This window comes from Molothrus ater, chromosome 11 (assembly GCF_012460135.2).
Source record: "Molothrus ater isolate BHLD 08-10-18 breed brown headed cowbird chromosome 11, BPBGC_Mater_1.1, whole genome shotgun sequence".
Lineage (NCBI taxonomy): Eukaryota > Metazoa > Chordata > Aves > Passeriformes > Icteridae > Molothrus > Molothrus ater.
In genome coordinates, this window is record NC_050488.2 from 5,405,539 (window position 1) to 5,432,449 (window position 26,911).

At 53.5% G+C, this 26,911-nt stretch overlaps 1 protein-coding gene across 2 annotated transcripts in view; it reads left to right on the forward strand.

Moving 5' to 3' along the window:
• The window catches only part of CACNA2D2 (calcium voltage-gated channel auxiliary subunit alpha2delta 2), a 211,778-nt gene that overhangs the window by 155,287 nt on the left and 29,580 nt on the right, over positions 1-26,911 (forward strand). For both annotated transcript variants that reach the window (XM_036390790.2, XM_036390792.2), the window contains exons 4-5: positions 12,693-12,752; positions 23,545-23,589. In XM_036390790.2, the coding sequence (XP_036246683.1) occupies positions 12,693-12,752; positions 23,545-23,589 (105 nt within the window). The remainder of the gene's footprint in view (positions 1-12,692; positions 12,753-23,544; positions 23,590-26,911) is intronic.

Below are 26,911 nucleotides of genomic sequence, written 5' to 3' on the forward strand. Positions count from 1 at the left end.
GCCCAAAAGACAGGGGTGAGATACCCTCTGGGGTGCTGGTGAGCACAGAGAGGATGCTCCTGATCCTGATGGGACTTGAGGGAAATCCTTGTCTGCTTGTGCTTGGCTGAGCCATTGCAAAAATCTTCTGAGCCTCCCAGAAGCAGATTTAGAGGGGGAGACACTGCATGCTGATGGCCCAGGACTGAGGTTTTGCCCTTTGTGTTCAAGCACTGAGGATAAATCCATGGGGCTGATGCCTCGAGCAGTGCAGTGGAGCTGCCAGCCCTTTCCTCCACTTTCCTCCACAGTCCCCACCAGCAGCAGCTCAGCACTAGCTCTGAGGCTGAATGCAGGTATTATGTTCTGGCACACCAATGTTCCTGTTAATAAGCTCCTCACCATTCACAGTGTGTTTTACTTTGATTCATCCCAACGGCAGTGCTGTATAATGGACTATATACTGTAATTGTCCCCCATTGTCACCACTTAATAACTTAGTATGATGTTATCGCAGCCATTCGCAGGCTTTTTTGCAAACTTTGATGAATAATATTTTGTTCTTAAGGAATAAAAAAAAATTGAGGGAATGGTGAAAAGAGGCAGAAGTTGGACAGAAGTCTGCTCTAATTGCAGAGTGGGCTTAATAATAGAAATGTCCATAGCATCCAGGCTGCTTTTGTTTCTGAGTCTCTGGGAGCATCTGCTGGGCCAGCCGGGATGAAGCTGCTATTAAATACCATTTATTTTTTAAAACATCTTGATCAGCAGAAATTGGCTCTGTGCTTGGGGAATTTACTTTGCTTTGCTTGCTCTTGACAAGTCTGAGCTCAGACACAGCAGATGGGATCCATGTTCATTTCCACAGGGAGGAGGGATGTGATATCCATGGGGTGATGCTCATGGGGTGGGTACAGGAGCCATGAAATGATGGACAAGAGAGTGCAAATGTTGTGCATGGCTTCAGCATGGCTGCAGCCTCAACATCTGCCAAGATATTTGGGGAGAACTTTGGGCTCAAGGTGGAGCAGCTGCAGGTAGAAGAGCTATGCTGGAGGCTGGACAAGCATTTTCTCCACATTTGAGCTCTCTGTCTGCCTCTCCAAGTTAGATGTGCAACATCCCACCAAATATTTGTGGTTCCCAAGCATTTCTCAGCTCTGAATGCTTATGGTACCTCATTCCATGTCTAGAAGGGGAAGGAAAAGTCCAGAAGAGATCAGACCCTGAATATGTTGAAAAGAAAGGTGGGGAGGTAGATGCCTGGGCTAGAGTGCCCTGGCTGGGAGGCAGGGGAGGGCTCTTCAGCATCAGGTAGGGACCTAAATGAGTTTTTCCCTGTAACACATGTCCTGACCTTTTTTTAAAAATGAAATCTATTTTATTAATTTTTTTTATCAAATCCATCCATGAAACATTAAATATATGACTGTGGAAAAGGTCAAGGAACATGTAGTTGTTGAAAACTTGTTCCACTTGATGGCTTTTCCCTTAGGGAAGCTCCTCCATGCTTTCTCCTCCCCCACCTCGGTCTTTAAAACAGAAAGTGTCAAGTTGCCTTGAATTTTGGGTTTAACAGAAACAGCAAAACACGTTCCTGGAGCAGGACAGTGGAAGGGCACTGCAGGTTCCCCTGGATCAGCCCAGCGCTGGCACAGGGAAAGCCTGAGCTGGGAAGGATTCTCCCCACAAACACAGACCCCAAAGGAGGGTTGTGGGGTCTCCATCCTGGAGCCACGTGCCTCAGGGAAGGGAGAGGCTTCTCAGGGGCTGCTCTGCAGTGAGCACATGTCTCAGGCAGAATTAATAAAGACAAAGCCTAAGAAATGTGTGTGGTGGCAAGTTGTCCTGGTTTCAGGACATGTGCTTTGAGTCCTTCTCCTTGGCCTGGGTCTCTGTTTATTCCCCCAGGGAATGGAAGGCAGTCACATTGCTGAAGGAGGGGAAGGAAGCTGAGCTCTCCTCACAGGGGCTTTGTTAGCACCAACACTGCCCAGCACCACCTCGGCCAGGCAGGAGCCAGATTTGCAGTGGGCAATGAGAGTTGCTCTCCTTGCACAAGCAAAGAGAAGGAACAAAAGAAAGAAATTGAGATTATAAGGGAGTCAGAAGAGGGCCTGTATTGAAGTTCTTTGGGCAAGTTATGTTACTGGTAACATCAGAAGTCTGTGTAAACCAGAAAATGGGGGAGTGGATACATCTGCCAGGGGCTGGGCTTGGTGTGGAGTACACCAGACCCCCTTGCATCCATGGTGGTTGTTCTCTTCTGTGTGGTTCCTTCTTCCATTGTAACTGAGGAAGCTGGGCCATAAATGGGGCTTGCTGGGCTGTAAAACTGCAAAGTTGAACAATACTGAAATTTTAGGCTCCAGACAAGAGAGAATAGGTAAATGGAAGACAAAAGCAAAGCAGCAACCATCCTGCTCCATCAGCATAGCCTGGATTTGTCCAGTGATCCATAAGCATCAACGTAGGCATGGGGACTGAAGGGAAATTCAAGGATTTGGGGCTTTGAATAAGAAGGCACAGGGGTGGGAAGGCACATTGGGACATCTTGACAAAGAGCACTGAGGTCTGAAGAGCTGCAGCTTTGAGCTTTGCCAAAGAGCAGGAGGCTGAAGGGCCAGGAGAGGGGAGTGAGCACCTTGATCTCAAAAAAGGGTATCCCAACGGGATGAGGATGGGTCCTGGCAGCCTGGAGGCTGCCCCTTGCCCCATGGACATGCCAGGGGGAGCTGGATGAGTGTTGAGGTCACTGCGAGCTGTCACATTGGGAAAAGCCATTTATTTGGTGGCCTCCTGAACTTGCTCACTTCCACCTCCCTGAAACTTCCCCACCTCACCTTGGAGCCACTGGGGCTTCTGTGCTGTTTGTCTGAAAGTTTGAGCAAAGCTGGTTCCAACTATTGTGTCCTTGTTTTTAGAGCAAAATACCACTAAAATGTCCTTCCTATGAATTTTTGCACTGCAGTTGCTTTTTTTTTTTGGCGTTAAAAACTGGCAACGTCAACTGCTCTGCTTGTGTTCCTATCCCAGTGGCAGTGGAGGCTGAGTAAGTGCTCAGTGTGTCCAAGCCCTCTGAGGCTGCAGGACAGTGGCTGATGGCACTGGAGGACATCAGAAAGATGTCACATGTGTCCCTGGAGGGCTTCAAGCGGGGCAGTTTTGTGGGTTTGCCAGGGTTGTGGGGTGGGTGGTGGTACTCTGGGGCACTCTTGTGGGAATCAGTGCACGCTGCAAATCTGCCTTAGCCCAGAAACTCGAGAGCAGAGGAGCTGTGGCAGCCCCGGGGGTGCCGCACGGAAATCCCTGCAGCAGCGGATAATGAACGAGCGCTTTTTAAAGCTCGCACATCACAGTGCAGCCAGAGGTGATGCCTTAAAATAAATCGATTGTAAGTGGTTTCCAGTGCAAACTTTCAACAGCCTCTGCTTGAGTGAAAGGCAGAGAGCTAAAGGGGAGGATTTCAAAGGCATGAAAGGCTTCATGCCCATGGAGCAGGGAGTCAGGGGCCTGCCAGGATGCAGGCTGCATTTTGGGTTTTCAGGGATGCCCTCCTGCACCTCACAGGAGCTTCTGTGTTGCTGGCACCATGTGGGGAACCACAGGGAAGGGTGAGCCACTCCTTGAACAACTTCTCATCTTCATGTGGAACTTATTTGTCCAAAATACACAAGGATAATGATAAGGAAGGATTTATTTCTTTTTCTTTGAAGACTCTGGCTGCTAAGACCTGGCCAGGGAAATTCCTCCTTCTCCTGCCCAATTGACAAGCTGTATCACTTCCTTTTTTTTTTTCCCTTTATTTTTAAAAAACCCTGTTCCTCCAAGCTCTAAGTAAAATTGATTTTTAAGTGCAACTATCTCTTATAATTGCTGCTGAAATGCCTTGTGGTTATTGTAATGGATTTTGAACTGTGACAAGTCCTTCTTGATGATCGTAGCAGGAGGTCCACAGGATATTTGAGTGTGGTTTAGGGAGCACTGTTTGTTTGACTATTTGGAGTATATTTGGGAGGAGATGGGGCTGGAGCAGTGGGCTGAGATTGTGACTAACACTCTGGCCCTTCCCAACACTGCAGAAGCTGAGCCTGCCCTGGGACCCCCTGCCAGAAGGGACTGTCTCCAAAAATCCTTCGTGGGAGCCATGTCCCTCCAGTCACCCACCCCATGGGAGCCACAGCACACTGGCATGGGGGCAAAGGAGATGGAAGGAGCCCAGGGCAGCACCATCTCCTCCTCCACAGCTTGGTGAATTGCCTGCTGTCACATTTCCCAGCTCTGCCCTTCCAGCAAATGCATCTTGACCTGAATTATTTCTAGTCATCTGAAACTTTATTGTGCAGCAAGCAGCTGCTTGTCACCCAGCAGGAGAGTCCCCAAGCCCTTCCAGTCGTGGCAGAGCTCTGGCAGATGCGCTGCACTGTGCCAGGATGCAGTGTTCGTGCCCAGCAGCTCACCTGCCCTGTCCCTGCTGCTGGCAGGACCCTGCCAAAGCAGGCAATGACAAGAGCTGTGGGCAGCAGCCCCCACCAGGCTTTTAGCCTGGCAGCCCACCACCGAGGGGCTTGGATTGGGAGGGACAGCCCTGACACTGCTGGGACACATCTGTCCCACCCACAACCAAAAAACAACTCTGGAGTCACGTTCCTCGGGTGGTTTGTATCCATCATGTGGGAATCCACAAAATCAGAGGGTTTTGGGAAAGCTGCAAAAGGCAGGCCTCAGAGACAGCAGAACTGTGATTAGAGTTAAGCAGCAGCCGTGAGATTGGTCAGCAGAAAAATTATTTAAACTGAGGAAAAGCAAGGACAAATAGAACAATGGTTTGTGTATTAACGCTTGTCTAGAATAACTCTCCAAGCTACAGAAAGTTTATCTAGCAAGATATTAGGAAGGTTGAAGCTTAATAATAGAGCTCTGTGTGTTGTGTTTTAAGGCTTACAAGTATTGTATTCAAAATAAGCAAGCATTGTTTTAACCAAAGGTACGTGTGCTTATGGTGATTGGATAGAACTACTGTCAATGTGCTTTTGCTTTGTGTGATTGGTCAAAAAACTTATAAAGTGAGTTGTAACTTTAGGTTCTTCAGTCTCCTGCCCTGGGATGTGAGCTACTGGCATCTTCCCATTGTCATAACCATGTAATGAGACTGATGCTGAAAAATGAAACAGCTCAAGGCACGTTCCACAGCAGCCCCGTCCCGTTCGTGATTTGTAAATAGCGCCCGGCCGGTGACACATCATCCCTCTGGGGTGCTGCTGGCATGCCCCAGCTCTTCAGCACCTCCTGGGAGGCAAGATTCCAGCTTCATCCCAAGAGAGACTTTTTTCCTTTGACAGCCAAAATTTTAGACTTTTACTGGTCCGACTGCTGTGGAAATGGTAGGAACTTCCATCAGGAACAGACTGGGCTTTCTCTGCCTTGCTCATCTTGTGAGCTGGTGCTCCAAAAGAGAGCCAGAGGTGTGAAATGAGCACAATTTAAAGTGCTGGGCATAGACAGCTTGAGAACTGTGCTGCTCTTGGTCGGCTCTCCTCTGGCTGAATGTTGGGATCTCAGAGCAGAGGTCCCTGCTTTCCTCTCCATCAGATACAGAAGATGCAAAAGGCTACTGTGACTGCAAATGAGTGGCAAAGGGGATGGAGGAAAAGGATTTTTCTCATATCCTGAGCAGAGCAGGCAAGTGTGCCTGGTTTGGCTTCCCAAGGGACCACCTGCATCCCAAAGCTGACAGCAGCACATTCCAGCAGGACTTGAGCATGATGATATTTAGCAGTACTGTTTAAAGTCATCTCTAATGCAGAGCAAAGTTTGCTGCCATATGTCCAGGGTGAAAGGCAGGAGCATGCAGGATGAGGCAATGCCAGTGTGGCCAAATGCTCCTTCTGCTGACTCCACTCAGAGGAGAGGGACAGTGAGAGAGGCCAAGCCTGCCTGCACCTGTTCCTGGCCTCATCTCTCCATCCTGCCTCCCACAGCTCTGTCTCACTGCTGAGGGAGGTGGGGACAGATCCTGCACCCTGGTGTGAGCCCTTCCTCCCTCAGGAGGGATGGAGCAGGAGCCAAGGAGGGTCTGAGCAGCTGAGCTGAGGTTTTGCTATTGCTGGTCCCCAGGGGCGAGTGTCCCCTGGGTTTGCAGGGCACAGTGCCCCTGCCCTCCTCCTCCCCTGCTGGGTGACAGGGAGCAGGGGCAGGGCTGCTCTCTGCTTGTGATTTTGGAAAGCAAGTATCCAGCCTCATGGAGCACAGGAACTCCAGGAGAAGGATGACAGAGAGAGGCTTTTCTGCAGGGGAGCAGAGCTGAAGAGAGCACTGGGCACAGTTTGTGCTGCATGATGCCTGGTTCTCTGCACTGTCCTTTTGCCCTTGGTGCTTTGCTGTTTGTGGAAAGTTAAGCCTTTCTGGAGACCTGAGCAATATTTTGGGGTGGGAGAAACACCCTGAGCAGCAACACTCTCTCTTTCTTCACCATCTCTGCAAAGACATCGGTACCTCTCTGCCTGGGATGTTTCACTCCTCCCCTCATTGTGGTTGTTGGGATGGTGGAAGGAGAAACAAGAAATGCTGACAGGGGAACAAGAGCCACATGCTGCTGGCCTGCAGAGCATGAGTTACTGAGGTGCTCAGTAAAATGACAGAAGTTGTGGCTCTGGGGCTCATCCCAGGCCCCCAGTGCCAGATGCTGGCTGTGCCACTGCCCCATATGGGGTCTGCAGCAGCTCTGGCTCTGGTTTAGCTCCAGGTCTGCACTTGTGACCTCACTGCTGGCAGGGCTGGCTCTGCAGAGGTGTCCCTGCTCCCCTGCCCTGCCAGACCCCAGCAATGAACACCAGCTGGTACAGAACCGAGGTCTGGGAGCCCTTGGAGGATTCCCCACGTGCTCTTTGCTCATCCCTGGGGCTTTATTTGCCCTCCCTTGAGCAGGAGAACATTAGCAGCCAGTGCTGGCTGCAGCCCCATCCTCCCTCATGCCCAGGCTGGATCCAGGTGCAAGAAGGGAGAGATGGGCTCTATCCATCCCTCTCCTCCTGCACAGCCAAGGGAGTTATTGACAAACAAGTTAGTGCTTTGGAAGAAAAATGCCGCAGCATATTTGAAGCTGCCTCTGTGATCAATACAGAGCCATGGCTGAGCCTGCTGCTGACTGGATTTCAGATGATGGCTGGGGGGGTAATAAGAGCCCTGGGATCAACTGTCTCGGAGATTATTACAGGATGAGATGCTTCGCTGCTTTACAGTGTTTACTCAAGATTTATATTCCCTCTGTGTACGTAAGGGGGCTGTTGTCTTTTGTCGCTGGTTGATCATTTTTGGACGGTGATGTGCACGCTGTTGGGAGGGTTTGCTTAGGGGTGAATTCCATGAACGTGCTGGGGGTGAGGGGGAGAGCTGGGGGAGAGGCACCCTGGAGCTGGTGGCAGGAGGTGGCACCATGAGAAAGTGCCCCCTGCCCTGTTGCATGCAGGCAGGGAGGATGGACACATGTGAAGCACATGGAATGGGCCTTTACCTTTCCAGATGCTCTGCAATAACAGGTGAGGCTTCAGGGTGCCCTGTCCATGGAAGAGGGGTTGGTACCAGAGGAGAGGGCTTGTGCCATCCTCATTCCTTCATTATGGAGGAGGAAGAGCTGCAAAACCAGCTCCTGGGGGATGTTCCTGCCTGGGGCTCGAGTTCCTTGGCTTTGTCATGTGTGTTTGATTTCACCTTCTTGCCTTAACCTTCCACCAGCATTTCCCTGCCTGGGAGGAGTGCTGCAGCTGGGATGCTGTGTGGCACTCTACCAAGGCATTTCCTGGGAGGAGTGCTGCAGCGGGGATGCTGTGTGGCACTCTACCAGGGCATTTCCCTGCCTGGGAGGAGTGCTGCAGGTGGGATGCTCTGTGGTACTCCTCTCCTGGTAGCACAGGGCTGTTTGAATCTCCAGCACAGATCTCCCCTCCCAGCCTGTGCTGGGCTGTGGGAGGTTAATGCAATTCAGAGCCTTGGGCAAGGCGCTGTGATGAGAGTGATAAGAGCCTCCCTGAGGGAGTTAAAGGAAGGCTTAGCAGGAGTGGCTCTCCCTGGAGCAAACATCCCTAGGCACACACAGCTGCTGTGTGATGGGCCATGGCTGGGCTTCCACACTGGCTGTGGGGAGAAGCCAGGAACTCCATCCCAGACTGCCTGAGGAGCATCCACATCGGCTTGGGGCACCTGTGTGGAGGCTTGGACACAAGGGGTGGCATAGCTGCTGTCACACAGGGCTGCTCAGTCTCCTTCTGCAGAGTGTTTGCTGTAATCCTGTTTTATAAATCCAGCCTTGGTCTTTGGCCTCCCTGAGCTCTGCTCTGCTGCTTCCCAAGTTAAACCCACTGATCTGACTGAGGCAGGAGCAGCCAGGGCATGCTTATTGCCATGGTGGGGCTGGGAGAAGAGATTTAGTAAATCATTGGACCAGTTTCCTTTGGAAAGAGCCTGTGTAAAAATATCAGAGCAGTGCAGGATAGCCCCAAGTGTGATGGGAGAGGAGGGGTAGCAAGGAGGAGCTGAGCATCACCCTTGGGTGTCTGCTCCATCAGGGACAATCCCCAGAGTGCTGGCCCCTCAAGCAGTGGGGATGCCACCAGCAGGGATGGTCCCCTGCACTAGGGGGGAGGTCATGGTCCCTGCCTGTGCCAGCTCTGCTGCTCCAAGTGTTCCTCACTCCCAGCAGTTTCCCCATCAGACCAGCTGTCCCCAAAAGCTGCTGCTGGGGGTGAGCTCACGTGGGTGAGCGTGCTCAGGGTGGGGTGAGTAGCAAGGCCCTGCAGCAAAGCCAGGGAAAAGCAGCAGCCATGTGTCTGGAGTTGCCATCCTCTGGGCAGACACATGGTCACCCAAATTGTTGACCCTTTCCTTTCCTGCCCATCTTCTGGGAGGAGCTCCTTGGAGAGCTGCTGGGCAGGGCAGGGAGCTCTGAAGCCCAGCCCTGGTGAGCAGAGAGGGGCTCCATGTGGAATACCAATGAGTCTGGGGCACCATAAGCCCATGCAGCACCTTCCCCCTCACTCAGCCCGCTGTCTGTCGGGATCTCCAGACACCAATCCCCTGCAAATCTCCTGCTGGCCTTTCATGACCTTCAGAGTCGTTTCAATTCAGTGTTTTCAGCCTCTAAATCTCCTGTCCTTAGCCCTGGGTGACTTCTGGGGAAAGAACCGAGCTCCTTAAAGTGCCAGGGCAGTCTCTGCACCACAGCCTGCTGGAAATCTGCAGGTATTTCACAGCCATGCTTTATTTTTGATAATTCCTCTATTTTTTATTGCTGTCTGAACCCCACAATTGACAACCCCAGGTCTGAAATCTGGAGAGGTTTTGGTGACTGCCCTGTACCCTGACAGGTTCCCCAGTGCACTACCTGCCTCCTGGGCATCTCACAGTCCCTGCACGCAGCACACCTTGAGCTGCTCTGATTGATCTGTAACACTTGAAAAATAATGGTTTAATCATTATTAAGGATTAGAAATAATCCTTGAGCAGTATTGATCACAATAACATTATTCATGATGAACTCATTTGGCATTAATGGGGACGTCCTGCAGCAGTGTGTGGCTCCAGGCAGACCATCACCTTCCCTGGGGAGCTGTCAGTGGGGTTTGGGGGAGCAGCAACAAAACCCTGCCCTAACAAACACCTCCAGGAGCTGCTGTCCCAGAGAGCCCCCTTGGGGGGGGGGGGGTTGTAATTGGCACAGTTTTGGAGGATCCTGAATGCAACAATCCCCCACCCTGCTCCTGAGAGCAGCCCATCTCCAGGCAGGGCTGGATGGGCTCCCTCCAGCACCAGTCAGGGATGTGACAGGATGGGACTGCTCCTATGGGAGCCCCACACTCTGGGTCTGTCCCCTTTGCAGAGGAAGGAATGCTGGCTGCCTGCTTGGCTCCTCTCCCCTCCCAGTCACATCTTGCTCACGGGACTGAAATGTCTTTAATGAGGAAAATGCTCCAGGACCGACAGCTGGAGGGCTCTGGGGACGCCTCTCCTGGGTGAATATCCAATGGCAGCCAGGAGCCAGCACAGCACCCTGCTGTGGCTGTGCCATCCTGCTGCAGGCTCCCCCCTTCCTGCTACTTATCAAACAAGAACATCTGGATTTCCTTTTTTATTTTTTTAAACCAAAATTGTGTCTGGTTTGACTTTGACAAATTGACATTTTCCAGAGGAAAAATATCTTCTGTCGAGGTGTCGTTCCTGGGTGTAGCCGTCCCTTACTGCACCATTTGCAACCCTCCAGGCACTTTGCACAAGGCAATGAATAGTTAAAGATGTCCATAAATCTTACCCCAGCCCATAATAAACAAACACACTCTTATCAAGTACAGAAAAATGCATATTTCATCACCACTGCCTTAAACGCAACTCAGAATAAATGCTTGTCTTTAATCAGCCATCTCAATATATAAACAGAGCACAAAAGCTTGCAGGGGATGAGGTACAGAATTGGGCCACGGATTTTCTAGGCAGCTCTTGGGGGCAGGGATATGGCTGTGCAGGTGAGACCATGAAAAACTGCCCTGAAAATTCATATCACTTGGCTTTTCTGTCCAGCCACGTGTTGTTTCTCATTCCCTTCTGCCTGCCACTGGAGCCATAAGGATTTTGCTTCAATGTTCAGCTGATAGCTGATCTTTCCCCTTGGATGCTGGCCACTGAAAGCAAGCACTTTGATTTAGAAATCAAGATTAAGAGAAAGAGAAAAGATTAAACAGGAAAGTTTCAAGCAGTACGTGCTGAGATTATGCAGTGATGGATTCGTGTTTCCCTGCATCTGATAAGAACAAGCTGCATTTTCAGGCTGGGGAGGGCCAGATCTGTGATTTCTTTCACCTTACTTTCGAGTGCCTGTGCTTTCCATGCTCACAGAAATACAGCATCTGCTGCCACAGCCCTGCTCAAGCCACCCTGCCAGGGCTGGGCCTGCCACTCTCCTGCATGGCCAGGGGGACACTGTGGCACCTGGGAGCTTCCTTTCCCCTGAGCATCCAATTGGTAAGGCTGAGACATTTTGCATCCCTGTGTGCTGGTGGGAGTGCTGGAGAAGCTGGACACAGTGGGGACAGCAGCTGTGACCTGTGGCTGTGCCCAGGGCTCCTGTGTGTGGGTGCTCTTATAGCTCTTATAGGAAATAATTTCCCAGGGATATCACTGGACTTCACTGCTGCCCCTGTGGGCTCCCACCAGCCTGCCACATCCCTGATGAGCAAAGGAATGCTTTTTTTATCCTGGGATTTGTGGCTCATGGTGTGGAAGTCGTGTGTGTAGCACTGTGAATCTTGAGTTCATTATGTGAATCTCTGTGGTGCTGCCCAGGCAGTGATTTGGGATTGTTATTTCACCCAAGATGTGATTTGGGGTTGTTACTTCACCCAAGATGTCACTCCATTGTCAGTGCTGCTTCCTCCTGCCAGCCAGTTCAGTGTGTGAAAGCAGCCCGGGCTCACCTCTCTCCCCATGCTGTGGCTGCCAGCACCACTGGCATGGAGCAGAGCATGTCCATCCCCTCCAGGGAAATATTTCTGCAGGGAGTGAGGAGCAGGCGAGGCAGGAGCCTGTGCTGCAGGGTGGGTACATCTTCCCTTGCTCTGTGTCCCACTAACTCTCCAGGGAGCCCTCTGGGGACTGCAGCAGCCTGGAAAGCCTCATGGCCTGTTAGCCCAGTACAGAGTGGCCCCTGGGGCTGGGAGCTGGCAGTGTGCATCCCTGGGAGCCTTGCACAGCTCATGGCTGCTGGGGAGCAGGCTGTGCTGGGTGTGGCATCAGCAGACATGACCCCGTGCCCCTGTTAGCAGTGAGTGTCCCACACCCAGGGGTCTGGGTGGTCCTGGGCTCTGTGGGCTGGCTCAGGGTTGCCTCTGGCTGGGTTTTGGTGCTGATCAGGTTGTGCAGCCCTGGCAGGCAGCTCCCCAGGCAGCTGCCCACAAACCAGGGTGCCTGGGGCTGCTCGTTTTGCTCTTGGCTTTATTTTCTTAATGATGTGGAAATGATCCTGTAGAAAGCCTGGAGCTCTCACCCTGTTTATCCCCTTTGATTCGACAAAGGGCCAGATTGCAGCTTCTTCCAGGCACTGCAGTGCTGCCCAGGGGCTGCCCAGTCTCCAGCCCTGCCCTGCTGCACCCTCTGTGCTGCTGAGGACTCTCATGGCTGAGCATCCAGGGAGGGTGCCCTGGTGCTGAGCATCACCCCATCCTGCTTCTGGCAAATCCTGCTTCCTCTGGTTACCCCAGTGTGGCCATGGGGTACAAAGGGGTTAAATCTGGCTGGGCAGCACACTGCACCTCTGGGCCCCATATTTTGAGGGGGTTTTGAGGCTTTTTTGAAGAGTCTGCCCTGCTCTGCACAGAGCTGGGGGCTGTCAGTACAGAGAGCTGGGCTCAGCCATTGCCCTGCTCCAGCTGCCAAGCTGCAATGGCTCAGCCCTGAGGAGTTCAAATGGCAGCAGTTCCTCTGGAGATAGGGGCTTGCCCCAGGAAAGGCAGGAGCAAGCAGGACAAACTGGCTCCCTGTCCCTGGAGCACCCTCCCAGGGTGCTGCCCCCTTGCCCGTGCAGCAGAGGGGTGCCAGGGTGCTGCAGGAACCCCCAGGCAGGGATGCTGGGTGTTGGGGTGGCACCCATGCTCCCGGGCTGGAGTGGGCAATGCCTGGCTGCTCTTGCTTCCCCTGGGCTCATTCCTCCTCTCCCACTTGTTTTGCAGAGACTTGCCAACGCGGCGGAGAAATTCCAGAAGGCTCACCACTGGCAGGACAACATCCGGGTAAGGCTCCATGGCACCCCAGCCTCCCCAGCCCTGCCCCCTGTGCCAGGGCAGTCGCTGTGCCATCCCTCCCTGCCCACGTTCGTGTCCCCTCCGTGAGTCACCGCCGGCTGTGCCGTGCCCCAGCCCCAGCGCCTGCCACGCTAATGAGAGCAAATGAAGCGATTTGGAGCTCGTTTGCAGCCTCGCCTCAGCCCGCACACACCGCCAGGAGAAGGCAGGAGGTGAAGGTTGAAGTGACAGCTCAGCAGTGAGGGGTGGGGGCTGAGGATGCTCCCGCTCTCCCCAGCTCTGGCACCGCTGGGGTTGGTGCTGGGGGGGCTGGCACGGGGTGACAGCAGCGGTGGCTCAGCTGTGGCACATGCCAGCAGTTGCGGTGGGGGCTGCTCCTGGGGAAGGAGCAATCTGGGCTGGGAGAGGGAAGACGCGGGTTTAATGATTGCATTTGACTTTGTAATTCTGGCGGTGATAGCACTCAGCAGGAACCTGAAGGATTCTGTCTGGAAATGCTCTCAAATTATAACCATAATACAAAAGGAAGGAAAGATTGTTTTTCTCCCAGTGCAAATGGAGTCTGAAATAAAAAATACTCCTGAGCCACCCAGCCCCTTCCTTTGGCTAGGATGGCATCCTGCCCAGCCCTGAGGAACCTCCTGCATCCTCTGAGGGGACAGCCTGGGGATAGCCCCATTGCCAGGCCATGATGCTGTGTTTTGGGGGGTATTTCACAGTCTGAGCTGCTGCTGCTCACACAGATCTTCCTGCCGTAGCTCATGGTCACCATGGTTTGCTGGGGAGAGGAAGAGATGGGAGGAACAAAAGAGAAGGCAAGGGGTTGACCTGCTTGGCTTTCATTTGCCATGTGGGCAAGGTGGGGTGGAAGCTGGTGGGTGATTCTGTGTCCCATGGGCGCCCAAGGAGCAGGATGAGCTCACAGGGGTCTCCCTGTCTGCATGAAAGCACTGGTGAATTGCTGTGGGCTCTTCCCAAGAGGCCAGTGGAGAGGAGGTGAAGAGGATAATGAGATTGGGTGCAGGCACCTGCTGATGCCAGTGCTGGTGCCCCACCAGGACCTTGGCTCGGGGCTCCCAAGGAAAGCTCAGAGTAGTGCAGGGCATCTTCATCCCTAGTGTTGACCCAGTCTCACGTGTCCTCCAGGATCAGGAAACATCCCTGAGCACACCTGAAGCCTGACTGTGGGTCCCCCAGGGACATTGTAGTTGCCCTGTGCACCCATGCTGGGCTGGCACCCAGGGCTGGATGCCTTGTGACCGGGACATGTGCAGGGTGGGCACAAGGTCACTGCATTTTGTAGCAGTGCTTGGGGCTTTTGTTCATCCTCTGGAAGACAGGGATGGGCTCCTGCTGCGGGGGCTCTCTGCAGCCCCAGAGAGCTCCTTCTCCAACCAGACCTGGCTGCCTTCCACTGCCAGGGGAATAACAGCAGGACACAAAACACGCTGGGAAAGGCTGTAGCACTGGGAAGCTCTTGGCTCATATTGCCATTCACAGCACAAACCTTTCAGAAATCCACTTTCATAGAAAAAAAAATATTTTTAATAGCACTGTTTGCAACCACTTAATCAAGGTAATTAGGAGCGAGTCACCCAGAAACAATGTGCAGTGATGCGTCACCGCAGAGCTCAGCGCTGCTTTATCAGGACAGCCCAGGCCTGGCTGGGACACTTGATGGACTGGTCCAGCTCTGTGCACAGCCCCCAGGGTGCTGGGCATCAGCCCACCTGCCTCAGTCCTGCCTGCAACAGCCCCAGCTCCTGAGCAGAGCAGAGCAGAGGGATGAAGGGGCTTTGTGCATCTCATTGGGGCTGCGCCTCCTTTTCCTGCCCTTTATCCTCGAGATGTCCGGGCAGGGTCAGAGCCGAGTGCCAGCACCGCTCACCCTGGCTCTGCAGCTGCCCCCACAGCAGGCAGGGAGGGGGCAGCAGCACAGCATCCCAGCTCCTCCTCTCCTCCCTTCCCACCAGCAGCTCGTTCCTGCTGGCTGCAGCTCTCCCCTGCTCTCCCAGCGTGTCGCGTCCTCGCCCCGCGCCGGAGTTGGTGACAGATTGCGGCGAGCGTGGTTATTTCTGTGTTTCCATCCAAAGGCGCCGGCAGATGCTGAGTGTTTGCACTGCATTAGTGCTAATGGCAGCCCCATTAAACCTCACTGCAGATGGGTTGCTATGGAAGTCCAGAGGAAAATGAAGCAGCAGCAAGAGCCTGAGCAGCTGGGAGCTGCTGCCAGCCATCACTCACGAGCCGTCTCTACGGGGAAAGTTCCTTTCTCCTTGCTGTTTTCTGGTTTCCTTGCTTTTTTCCAGCTACATGTCAGCCAAGCTGGCCTTTCTGGAGCTGAGTTCAGCCTCCCACCTCAGGAGGCTTTGCAAAGTGCCTCCCAGTAAACAATCCCTACATCCCCTAAACAATCCCTACATCCTGTCCTGCTTCATCCCTGCTCCCTGGGCTCGTCCACCCTCATGTCTACCAGCTGTGCCAAGCTGGGGCTGTGTCCCCAAATCAGTTCTGGATATGGGGCATTTTCCTTGGTCAAAAGTAGCCTTGGCCCCAAGGTCACCCATATTCTGAGCACCCTCATGAGTTCCCTCAAACTTGTTTTACTCCAGGGCTAGGTGGCAGCTCAGAGTGGCATGGTGGGCAGGGATGTGGGCAGAGATCATACCCTTCCCTGCCTGCACTGTGAGGGTCTCTCAGGGATGCACATTCACCCACTGGAGAAGGCTGGTAGAGCTCTGGAAAGGTGAGAGCTGGGTCCTGTTGCCAGAGTGGGCTCCCACCAAGGGACATGGTACCCACCTGGCACTGTATGGTAGGAAAACAGAAAATTCCCCATTTGCAGTTTTCCCAGTGAGAATCTTCTGGCCTACAGACTTCCACTCAGAGATCCACTGGGATAGTCTGGCTCCCCTCTGTGCAAAGCCATGAGGGTTTGTCCTTCAAGGCACCTCAGGGCTGGCCCCCTGCTCTGGATGTCCCCAGTTCTGGCTGTGGCAGTGGTCCTGAGCCTGCCCTGTGCTGACCACCCAGCACCAAACAGAGGCGCCAGGACTCCAGCCCACCCTGCAATGCAGTTTTCAGGTTTCCATCCTCTGCTTGCTGCCCTGCTTGGGCAAGGGACCTGCAGAAGTAGAAGTAGTATAAAAATGCTGAAAGGTCATGCTGAGTTTTTTGCTGCCATCCTTTGTATCCATCCTCGTTGACAAGCTGCCATGTGGCCTGTCAGACATCCCAGCCAGCTCCATGTTCTCCCAGCTCTTTTCCATTTGGGTGCTCTGCTTTCCTCACGAGTTTTCCTTGGGTTCTTTTCCAGACCTTCAGCCCCATCCCAGCAGCATCAGTAGGGTCTCAGGTGTCCCACACTCACCCAGTGTGTGGGAGTGGGGGCCATGCTGACCTGGGGGATGCTGTCAGAGGTGCAGATCTGCACTGCCAGCCACAGAATGCATCCCAGGCCAGCATCACCACCATCATCATCACCATCATCATCATCATCGCCGTGTGTAGGTCTGCTGGGGCTGCCAGAGCTATTTGTGCCTTTAGGGGACACTCCAGTGCTGCAGAGATCCATCCCTTCGTTTATGTGTGCTTGGCAGGATTACATAAATTGCCTTTAAAAGTTGACTTCTTTATAAGCCATTTTCTGCTTCATAAAATGTTTATTAGTGTTGTTTTTCTCCCAGTCTCCTTCCTCACTGCATTTTCCATCACTATACTGGGAAGCTCCCCTCTTCCTCTGCCTGCTGCCCCTCTGCCTCCCACCTCTCCCCACCTTGTGACGTTGGAAAGGGCCCTTTGAAGGGTCAGAGCCCAGCAGGCCCTTTTTCCTTGGAAAAGAATAGCCATACATTGAGCTGTGGATGTAGGAGCTGCTGGGGACAGGGTTTAACCACTGGGTGGTTCTGGGGAGTGGTGACATTTGTGGAGGTGGCAGGGGGATCACAAGTGCTGGACAGCCCCATGCTGCTGCCTCCGTCTGTAACCCCTGCCTGCAAGCACATGAGGAATAACAAAGCCCAGATAATTTCAAGCTCCATTAGAAACGAAACTCCAGGGAAAAGGGGATTGCTGTTTGCCAAATGGGGATGGACAGGAGCAATAACAGGGACTGTGCTCCTGACTTCCCAGGAAAGGTGCAGGATAAAGCAGAGCTACATGGCAGCATGGCTGGGTACCCAGCCACGGCCACACAGCCCTGGGAGCTGCATCCCTCTGTAGGAAAAGCAAGGCAACCCCAACGAAGGGAAGAATGACAAGGAGGACTCCATTGACACCAGAGGGCTAATTAATTACTTTATTATACTATATTATTCTATATTGCACTACATCTAAACTGAACCTGCACAAGCACTCAACTCCACTGAACAAAACCTTGTGACTGTCTGCTGACCTACAGTCTGCACACACACCTGGCCCTGACAGGCCAAGGAAACAAAACACCATCACTCTGGGTAAACAATCTCCACATTGCATTCTACTTTGGCACAACACAGGAGCAGAGAATGAGATAAGAATTGTTTTTTCTTTCTCTGAGGTTCCTCCCTGCAATTCCCAGAAAATATCCTTGGGAAGTTGTGTCTTGCTTTTCTCTGGGAAGAAAAATGCAGCCACATCCCTCCAGGTGCAGGATCCTGCCCCATCCTGCTGCTCCACCCAGCACTGCTGGGTGTGTGTCTGTGAGGGAGCAGCAGTTGTGCCATGCCATGCCATGCCATGCCATGCCATGCCATGCCATGCCATGCCACGTGTGGGCTCCAGCAGCTGCTCCCGTGGGCTGGGCACAGCCATGCAGGCAGGGCTTTGTGTTCAAAGCAGCACCAGAAGGGTGAACGCCAGCTCCTTATCCTCCTTTCATTTTTCTCCTCCTTTAATTACAGATCCTACTTATCGGCTGAGAACAGAAAGATTGTCACTGTAACCTTGCACTTGCCCTTGTAGAAGGTTTACCTAAAAAGTTAGAAAATAAAATCAAATACTCTAATTTGCAGTCGTCTTGCCATTTCAAACCCAGTTTTCATTACAGCACAGAAAGTGCATTGAAGCTGTGTTTATAACCCCCTTTTAGATAACAAATCACATTTTCTTTTGGCTGGCGAGTGTGTAGAATTGATATTTTTTTTTCAGTTTAATGGGTTTGTGTGTTCAGGAATGATCTCCATCAGCTGAGAGTCTTTATTGTGTTTGATATAATGTCAGCTTTCATTACGCTCGGAGAATTACTGTGCTATAGCACCAACCTTGCTCCTGTAGCGCCGGTCTGGCCCAAAAGCAGAACAAGAAAATCATTCACAAAACCCCTGTGTCGGTGCTGTTCCCTCTTGAAAACCAAGGATGGGGCTTGAGAGGACTTGAGCAACCCCCCCACTCTGCAAGGCCACTGTGCCATCCATGGCTTCGCCATGACTATGATGGTTTGGTGTAGGGGTTGCTGGCTTTCCTCTCAGTGCTGCTTTCCCATCCCATCCCATCCCATCCCATCCCATCCCATCCCATCCCATCCCATCCCATCCCATCCCATCCCATCCCATCCCATCCCATCCCATCCCATCCCATCCCATCCCATCCCATCCCATCCCATCCCATCCCATCCCATCCCATCCCATCCCTGGAAGGGCAGGGGCTCTCCAGCAGCCCCTCTGTGTGTGCTGGCCCCCTGTGGCACCTGGGTGCAGTGGAGGGGAGCAGCAGCCACACTTCACTCGAGGCAGCCTCAGAGGAGCAGGACAGACAGGAGATGCCATGTAAAGAAGAATAGCTGGAGAGGTGTGATCAGATAAAACATCTTCTTGGGGAGATGAAAAAACTGTTGACAGGTCACTTAAATATTTCCCCAGCTCTGTCAGAGAGGCAGGGAGAGGAAATTGCTTTTAAAAAACAGATGCCAAGGCAGATTATGATGACTGTTTCCACCTGTCCTGGGTAATGTGTATGGCCCCTGATGGTGGATGGGATGCAGGGAATTCACAGTGCTGCAGGAGAAGGATGGGCCCCACCAGACCCCTTCTTGGTCTGTCCAGCAGCCTGTGGTGGCTGGGGCTAACCATGAATATTGTCCTCTTCTGGGGACTAGGAAAGGATTCATTGTGGTGCATATGGACAAGAATAGCTCTAGCCAGTGGAAATAAAGGTTCAGCCCCTACCAGTCACAGCCAGGTGTGGCTGTGCTTGCAGGTAGGAATTTCTCCCAGGAATTCATCCAGCCCCTCTGGAGCCTGTTCCTGGCTGTGGCCCTCACACCAGCCCATGGCAGGTGTAGCAGGAGCACTTTCTTTGCTCTGTTGTTGCCCAGCCAGGAGACTGCTGTGCCCATGGCAGGGCTCAGACACCTCGGGCTGAGCACTCCCCTGCTGAGACCTGCAGCCCCAGCTCCAGCCAGGACCAACTGACCAGCGCACACCAATGCCCAGGGACAGCCATGGGGTGGCCCAGGAGGGCTTGGCAGGGTGATGCCGTGGTGGGGACGTGTGTGTCCCTGCTTATGCTCTGCTCCTGCTGCCCTAGCACAGGTGTGAGGCTGCAGGAGCTCTGTGACACGCTGCAGGATGTCTCTGTATGAAAGGTGCAACTATAAGCAAAAGCTGTTGCTATTTCTGTGTGCTTAACAGTTCAGGGACATGAAGAAGTACCTGAATACTCACTGTCCTCTCAAAGTGCTGATGGCAGAGGAAAGGTGGGCTCGTGAGCAGAGCCCCCAGTGCTGTATGGGCACACCAGCTCCTGCTTGCTCTCCCCACCCACTGAATTGCCCACAGGTCTGACCAGGCACAGCTCTGGTCACCTGGCTTTCCCCACACGGGTAAGCTGTGCCCTGGGGTGCTGGTTCTGCCACCAGCTCCATCCAGTGGCTGGAAAACAGGCAGGTGCCAGCTTGGGATCCATCTTTTCTTCCTCACCACCCTCCCGAGTTTCCCCTAGCTGCCTGAAGGCAAACTGCTGCAGGATTTGGCTCTTCCAGAGCCAATTAAGTCTTGAAAGAGATTTGCTGACCACAGGGGTCACCTGTGCTGCTCAAAGGAATGAAGCCCACAGGCAGAGGCTCAGAGGGACTGAAATCAATGTGCTGCAGCAGGATCTGCCTGCACAACTGCCCCGGGGAGCTGCAGCATCCCCAGGGCATGTGATTAGCAAGGGTGACCCTTACAGGACTACAGTGAGCAATCCTGTGGAGTACTACAGATCCTACAGGTCCTCAGGAGAGGGATTAGCCAGATTAGGTGATTTTACAGGAAAGCTCTACAGGGGAGAGCGAGCCATAGCCCTCCTGCAGTGTCCCTGCCAGCTGTGTGCTCCAGCTGGATGGCTGGAGCAGGGAGCTGAGGTTTTTTAGGGTGGTGGCAGCTCTGTGTGTGATACAGTTTGATTGCCACCTCGTTGGGTCGCTGACTTGGAGGCTTGGGCCAGCACCTCTCCATCCAGACATCTCCAGGCTGCAGCGAGATAACAGAGCATTGACATTCTCAGCATTATTTTTAGTTGTTGTAATTGTTTTAGGCAAAAAAAAAAAAATCTATTTGGATGCTTGTGGAGGGCTGTGTCAGGGGTTGTGGGGGGGACTGCCCCTCACCACCCACCTGAGGCACCTGTGTGCCCCTCCTTGTCCTGGGCATCGTCTCATACCTGTTCTGCTGGGGTGTGTCAGGGGGCGCCAGAGCAGGGCCCTCCCTTGTGCCACTGGCAAGGCTCCAGCTTGCAGCTCTCCAGAAGAGCACAGCCTGGATTTTTAATCAGCTTTTTGCTTGGTGTTTTGGTGTGAAAACAGTGAAGGTGTGGAGCACAGGGCAGCTGGGGAGAGCTCAAGGGGCTGAGGAAGGAGCCAGGGTCCCTGGGGAGACTTTGCCCTGCAGCATCCCCAGGGCCACCTCCAGGAGGTGCCACCTGGGTCAAGCCTTGGCCAGGGGCTGCCCAGGGACACTGAACCACAAGGGTTTGGTGCAGGTATGGTGGTTCCCTGGTGGCCTTGCTGGAGAAGCCTGGGCCATGGCTGCAGGGACAGTTTCAGATCAGTCTGGGACTGCACTGAGCTCCCAGAGTGTTGCACTGAGGGTTCAGTGTTGCACTGAGAGTTGCACTTTAGGAGCTGAAATAACCCACCAGTGACACAGCCAGGCAGTGCCATTGTGCAGGGGGCACTTGGCAATTTAGCTGCAAGCAAATGGACAGTGGTTAACACATCATGGAGCAGCAGCTCCTCCTTGTCAGCCTCCCCTGCAGTGGGAACCAGTGTGTGCTTCCTGCAGGCTGGGTTGCAAGAGACAGGGACAATATTTTGCCTTGAAATCCCTTGACGTCTTCACCCCCTTGTTTTCTTTATTGGTATTTATTCTGAAAGGCTCTAGAAATACCAGTGCTATTTACACAGACCTGGTGCTGAGTTTAACATGGACCAGAGGAGGAGAGGATTATGTGAAGAAGGCAAATGTGGTTTTAAAAAAATATTAGGGAGCAGAAATTGTAGGATCCCTTGTTGCCTCTTGGAACACTCATGGCATCTTTTCAGAGCATCTCTGAGGGCTCTCTCCCTCCTTCCTGGAATAGACACAGATGCCCTGCCAGCTCCCCCAGTCTCCCTTGAACCCCATGAAAGAAACCCAGCATCAGCAGAGCTGTGGCAAGGATTTTGGAGCCTGGCACCAGGGCACATCTCAGGGCCAGGGCCATGCTGGTGCTGGCTGTCCCACAAGTGCTGTCTCACATGTGGAAACCTCAGCCACAGCCTGAGTGTGGCTGAGATCTCACCAGCTGCTCCTGGGGTTGTCAGGGCTTGAAAGAGGGCACGGCAAGGGCTCTGTGATCCCTGGGGGAATCGGTGGGAGGGACATCCTTACAGGATCTCTGCTCCCTGTGCCGTGCCCTGCGCCGTGGGAGCGCTGGGGCGGGGAAAGCAGGACCAGGGAGCGGCTCTCCTGCCCGAGCATCATCACCGCGGCTCTCCTGCCCGAGCATCATCACCTCGGCTGTCCTGCCTGAGCATCATCACCTCGGCTGTCCTGCCTGAGCATCATCACCGCTGCTCTTCTGCCCGAGCATCATCACCTCGTGCCCTCTGCACTGCGGGAGCAGCGGGAACCGAGCTTTTCGGAGGAGCCAACGGCAAATAAAATGAATAACAAAGCACCTTCTGGATGGCCGTTGTTAGTCACACTCACTCCTGATTAAAGATCATTAAACATGAAATTAGCTGGTTTGTGTTCGGGTCTCCGGGGTTCCTTTCATTAGGAAGTGCAGATGGCCGCGGACCGGGCACGGCGGGGCCGGGCCGGGCGTGGGGCCGGCTGCGGCGCGGCAGGGCCAGCTGAAGGGAAATTAATTCTTTTTTTTTCCCTTTCTTGTTGTTGTAAACCCCACAGCATTTCACAACAAATCACAGATAATTAATAAGTGTGTTCCCTTAATGACTGGGCTTTTTAATAGCAGAAATTGGAAGATGCTGCGTCAATTTATTTTTTTTATTATTTCCCCTCCCGGTGCTGCCTTATCTCAATCTCTAAGAGTCGCAGAGCCCGCGGAAGCCACGGGCATCTTCTTCTGCTCAGGGAGATGCTGGAACTGCCCTTTGCAATCCCCATCCTGGGGAGACACCTGCACAGCCTGCCAGGGTCCCCTGCGGCTGATGTCCCCGAGATCAGCTGCAGGGCTTTCCCACCTCTTGGGAAGCTGGGAGAAGCCATCGTGAGCCACGCTGGGGAGCAATTTTGTGGCTGAGAGGGTGATCCCTGTGAGGGGTAGTGACTGCCAGCCCTCAGTGGGGCCAGGCTGGTGGGACGGGTGATGCTGCCCGGAGAGCTGCTTGTCCCCACTGGGGCCTTTCTCCAGGCTGGCATGGATGTCACAGTGCCACCGTGCCTGGCACAGGGCTGTGTCCAGGGCTGTCCAGAGCAGGGGCAGGCGGGACAGGGATGCAGTCAGTGCCATTGAGGCTTTGGCCGTGTTTCTGCTCGGGGCCAGACCGCTTTCCTCGTTCCATAATACAGCAATGATCGCCCCAGGGCGCTGGCCGTGCCGGGAAGGCGGCTTGGCTGGGCTTGGCTGCTGATGGGGATTGACTGGCAGACGGTGCTGCCCGTGTGCCGGCATCACACTCGGTCCCGGCACGCTGGGATTGACTGGCTCTGAGTGCCCTTTAATTACCCTTTCTACTGGTACATGGAATGCTGTTGTGACAGCATCGCTGCTCTCCCAATTGCCTCTTCAGGAATTTTATCAGCTGTCTCTCGTCTTGACACTCTGGGAAGAGGAATCCAAGCAGACCTTTCTGCTTAAATAGGTTCTAAATACCCCAAATTAACGACGTGCATTTCTCTGTGGAAGCAAGGACACTTTTCTCCCTGTTTCTGCAGCGCAGGGAGGGGGCCTGGGTGGCTGCAGGGCCATTGCCTGCCACACTGCCTAAACCTGGCTCTTCTGTGGCTCCTGATGCTTGCAACAGAGCCAAAGCAGCCTGGCTGTGGGCACGTGGCACAGGCTGGCACCTGGTGACAGTGCAGGGCTGTGGTCACACCGGTGTCACTGTCACAGGGCTGGTGGCCCTGCAGTGCTCTGGCTCAGCAGCAGTCATGAGTGAGGGAAGCATGGCAGGCCATGGCCAGTCCTTGGAGGGTGGATGTGGAGGATGTGAGGTCCTGAACATGTCCCAAGGACAGCAGGGCTGGGGAGGGTTCAGTTCCCAGCAAGGTGGTGGCTGCCAGGAGCATGAGAGAGGTGCTGAAGAGACAGGGGAGGGTCTCCTTTCCCATCCCTGACCTTGACTGGCACTAACAGCTCTCCCCTTTCTCTGCAGGAGGAAGACATCGAGTACTACGACTCCAAGGCCGACACTGAATATGTAAGTGCTGTCCCTGTGGCATCTCTGGCACAGCCCCACCCTGGCCCAGGGCTGAGCCCCTCACCAGTCTGTCCCAGCACGGTACCAGGGTCATGGCACAGCATTTGTTACAGCTGTAACCAGATCCTGTGCCCGGTGTGCAGCCGTGTCCCCAGCTGAGCCGTGGTGACATCTGGCCACCAGCACCGGGCCTGGCAGCAGGCAGGTGGGCAGCTTGCTCTGCTGCCTGCAAAAGTTTCTAAAATTAAAGCTGGCATCTGAAATTCAAATGAAGAGCAAACCTTTAATTAGAGACTGAATCTAATTCCCTGCCCTACTCGGAGCATAGCCATCCTGTGATTTCTGGCAATCAGGGCTTTAACTACGGGCCTGTCAGCCCCCATCCCCCGGGGCTCCCGAGGGAGAGCGCCGGCATTCACCAGCTCCTCCCCGTGGTGACAGCGAGGTGACTTCACTCAGGGGCTGTGCCACGGGTGCAGGGAGCTCCACCAGCACTGCTGGCTGCCCTGGGCACCCCTCTCTGCCCTGGGCACTCCTCTCTGCCCTGGGACACCCCACTTTGCTGCCAGGTCACCCAGCTCCCACACTGTGCTGCAGGATCCTTAGGAAATAGGGGCTGGTCAGGTCAGTGATGCTCTTGGTGTGAGGCTGCTGGGCAGAGTCCTTGGAGCTGACCAGGAGCCCCAAGCACAGCAGGGTGCAGCCTTGGGGACAGCCCCAGCCAATGCTGGTGCGCCAGGACTGCTCCTTGTCCCCAGGCAGACCTGGCAGCAGATGTGCCCTGGAGAGACAGTAACACAGCAGGAGAGAACGTGGTGTTGGCAGCAAACCACATGACCTTATCCAAAAATAAGACTCAGGTGACCCCAGGAGCATTCAGAAGGCCCTGTGCAGAAGGGAGGGGAGCATCTGGGCTTGATGGGGTCCCACAGCTTGGGTGACATGCCCTGCACTGACCTCTGTCTCTCCTCTTGACCCACCTGGGAGTCTGTGCCCCAGAGCAGAGCCAGGGACAGGCTGGAGTGGAGATGGATGGATGGATGGATGGATGGATGGATGGATGGATGGATGGATGGATGGATGGATGGGTGGATGCCTTCCAAGCAGAGTTGCTGGCTAACTGCCAGTGCCACTGTCCCCAGGCAGTGACAGCAGAGGGCTCTTGGCAGGGAAAGCAGCCACAGAGAGTCTGGAGGTGGGATGGGGAGATTGGGCAGATGCTGGGACTGAAGTGGAGGGCACTTGCTGTGCTGGGCAGGTCTCCCTGCCCACAGTCCCACTCATTTACAGCTGAGGATGTCTCCTGTCCCACCCCCAGCCTGGGGGGAGCTACCAGAGGAGGGAGGAGAGGATCCTGCCATGGCTGCTCTGGAGAGGATGGAGCTAATGGGCTTAAAAGACATTAAAGGGGATTTTGGATAGAAGTGAAGGAAAAACTGGCTGGCAGTTGAGGCAGGAGGAGACAGCCTGGGGAGCAGAGCAACTCCCAGCACAGGGGATGAGCAGCAGGACTAATGCATCCATCAGGCTGGGCTGGGCTTTTGCTATCAGTGCTGCAGGGCAGGGGACAGAAGCTGGATGTCCCCATGCCTGCTGTTCCCTGAGTGTCACACCCCACCATCCTGGTCACATTAGGCAGGATTGGGAAACAGGACAGGGAAAAGGCATCTCGACCTTGGAGCTGTGCCCACGGAGCCCTCCCAGCACAGGGGGCACTGGGGAGAGGCTGTGCACAGTGGCATGGTACAGTGCCCCTGGGGACTGCAGGGCTCAGCTCCCTGATCCCTCCCTTCCCAAAGGAGCTGACATATCAAGGAGCAACAGCCCTGCAAATCCCTCACCAGCCACATCAGCTTTAGTCCTGCTCTGGGGAGATACCAAGCAAAACTGCAAAACTGGGGGTGTCCTATTGTTGATGTGTGTGGGTTTGGCAGGGAGGGCACTTCCCTACCTCTTCTGTTGCTTCCTTACCAGTGAAATCCCAGCAAATTTAATTCCAACAAAAATAATGGGGGAAAAAAAGAAGATGCTGCTGAGGTAAAAAAGGAGAGAGATGAGACCAGAAAGTCTGAATGGAACGTAATAGTTCTCTTTCCATCCTTTCTTTATTTAGCTTCAGCTTTTCTGTTTAAATGGAGCAGGATGTAGCTGAGCCAGAGTTGGTGCTGATGGCAATGGCTGCTGCCCATAACTGGGGCTTATTCACAAGCCTTACACCAGCTTTAGCTGCAGTGAGGAGGAAATGAGCTTCTTATTCATCTTGCCTGCACCTCAGCTCCACTATCCTCCCAAACAGACTTTGGATTTCCAAGTGGTTTTTAACAAATGGGAACATCAGAAAATTTCCCAGGGGTCCCCGAGGCTGTCAGAATGTTTGCAGAAGTGAAGTTTTCACCTTTCCCAGCTAGTAAGGACCATGGGGTTTACGTGGGGAGAGGTGTTGAAATCAGCAGACAGACTCGGTTGGGAGCCACAGGCAGAACAACACAGAAATAAATTCATTTTCCATCTTTTGTGTTGTGTTCATGGCAGGGGATGATGCTTGTCAAAGCTGAGCCTGGGACATACTGTACTCAGGTGGAAAACAGCCCAGCTGTGTGAAGGTATCCTGGCCCCAAGGGCAGCCCCCCAGCCCCCAGCCACCCCCCTGAGGTGCTGGGGAGGGCTGGGAGCCAGGGGCTGATGGTGGGGGCTCTGTGCCAGGTGGGGCTGCCCACTCACTGCTCACCCCTCTCACTGCTCACCCTGCTCAGTAGATGCAGCAAAAAGGGGAAGGAGGGGAGGGAAAAAAGCCCCTAAATGTCAGCAGCAGCAGATGAAGGGTGTTGGAAAATTTAATCTTCCAACTTTCTCAACTAATGTGACATTTGGATTTCCTCACGATAAGCTATCAGCCCCAGAAGTTTCTTTCTTTTGCCTTTTTTCTTTTTTTTTCCTCCTATTTTTTTTTTTTTACTTCTCTCCTCTGGCTGGTAATTTAAAAATAAATGGTCTAGAAAGATCTCTAAACAGTACCTTTGGCAAAGATTAAAAAAAGCGAAGGGGGATAGGGGAGCAGGCTGGCGGGAGAGGCTGATTGTTATTTATAATCTGGGCTGCTGTAAAAGCAGGAATGTGGCTGGAGAACACATCATGTCCTTCCTCAGCATTAAATTACTGCATTTCAGGAAAAACTGGTATATTTAAGGAGAAAGACCCTTCTGCACAGGCCTGGAGTTTCTCAGCCATGTGTTGGGGGCTGGCATTTATATCCATGATTAGCAGAATCACAGGGTGTTGATATGAATATTTCCCTGGCCTTTCCAGACTGAGCATGGATGGG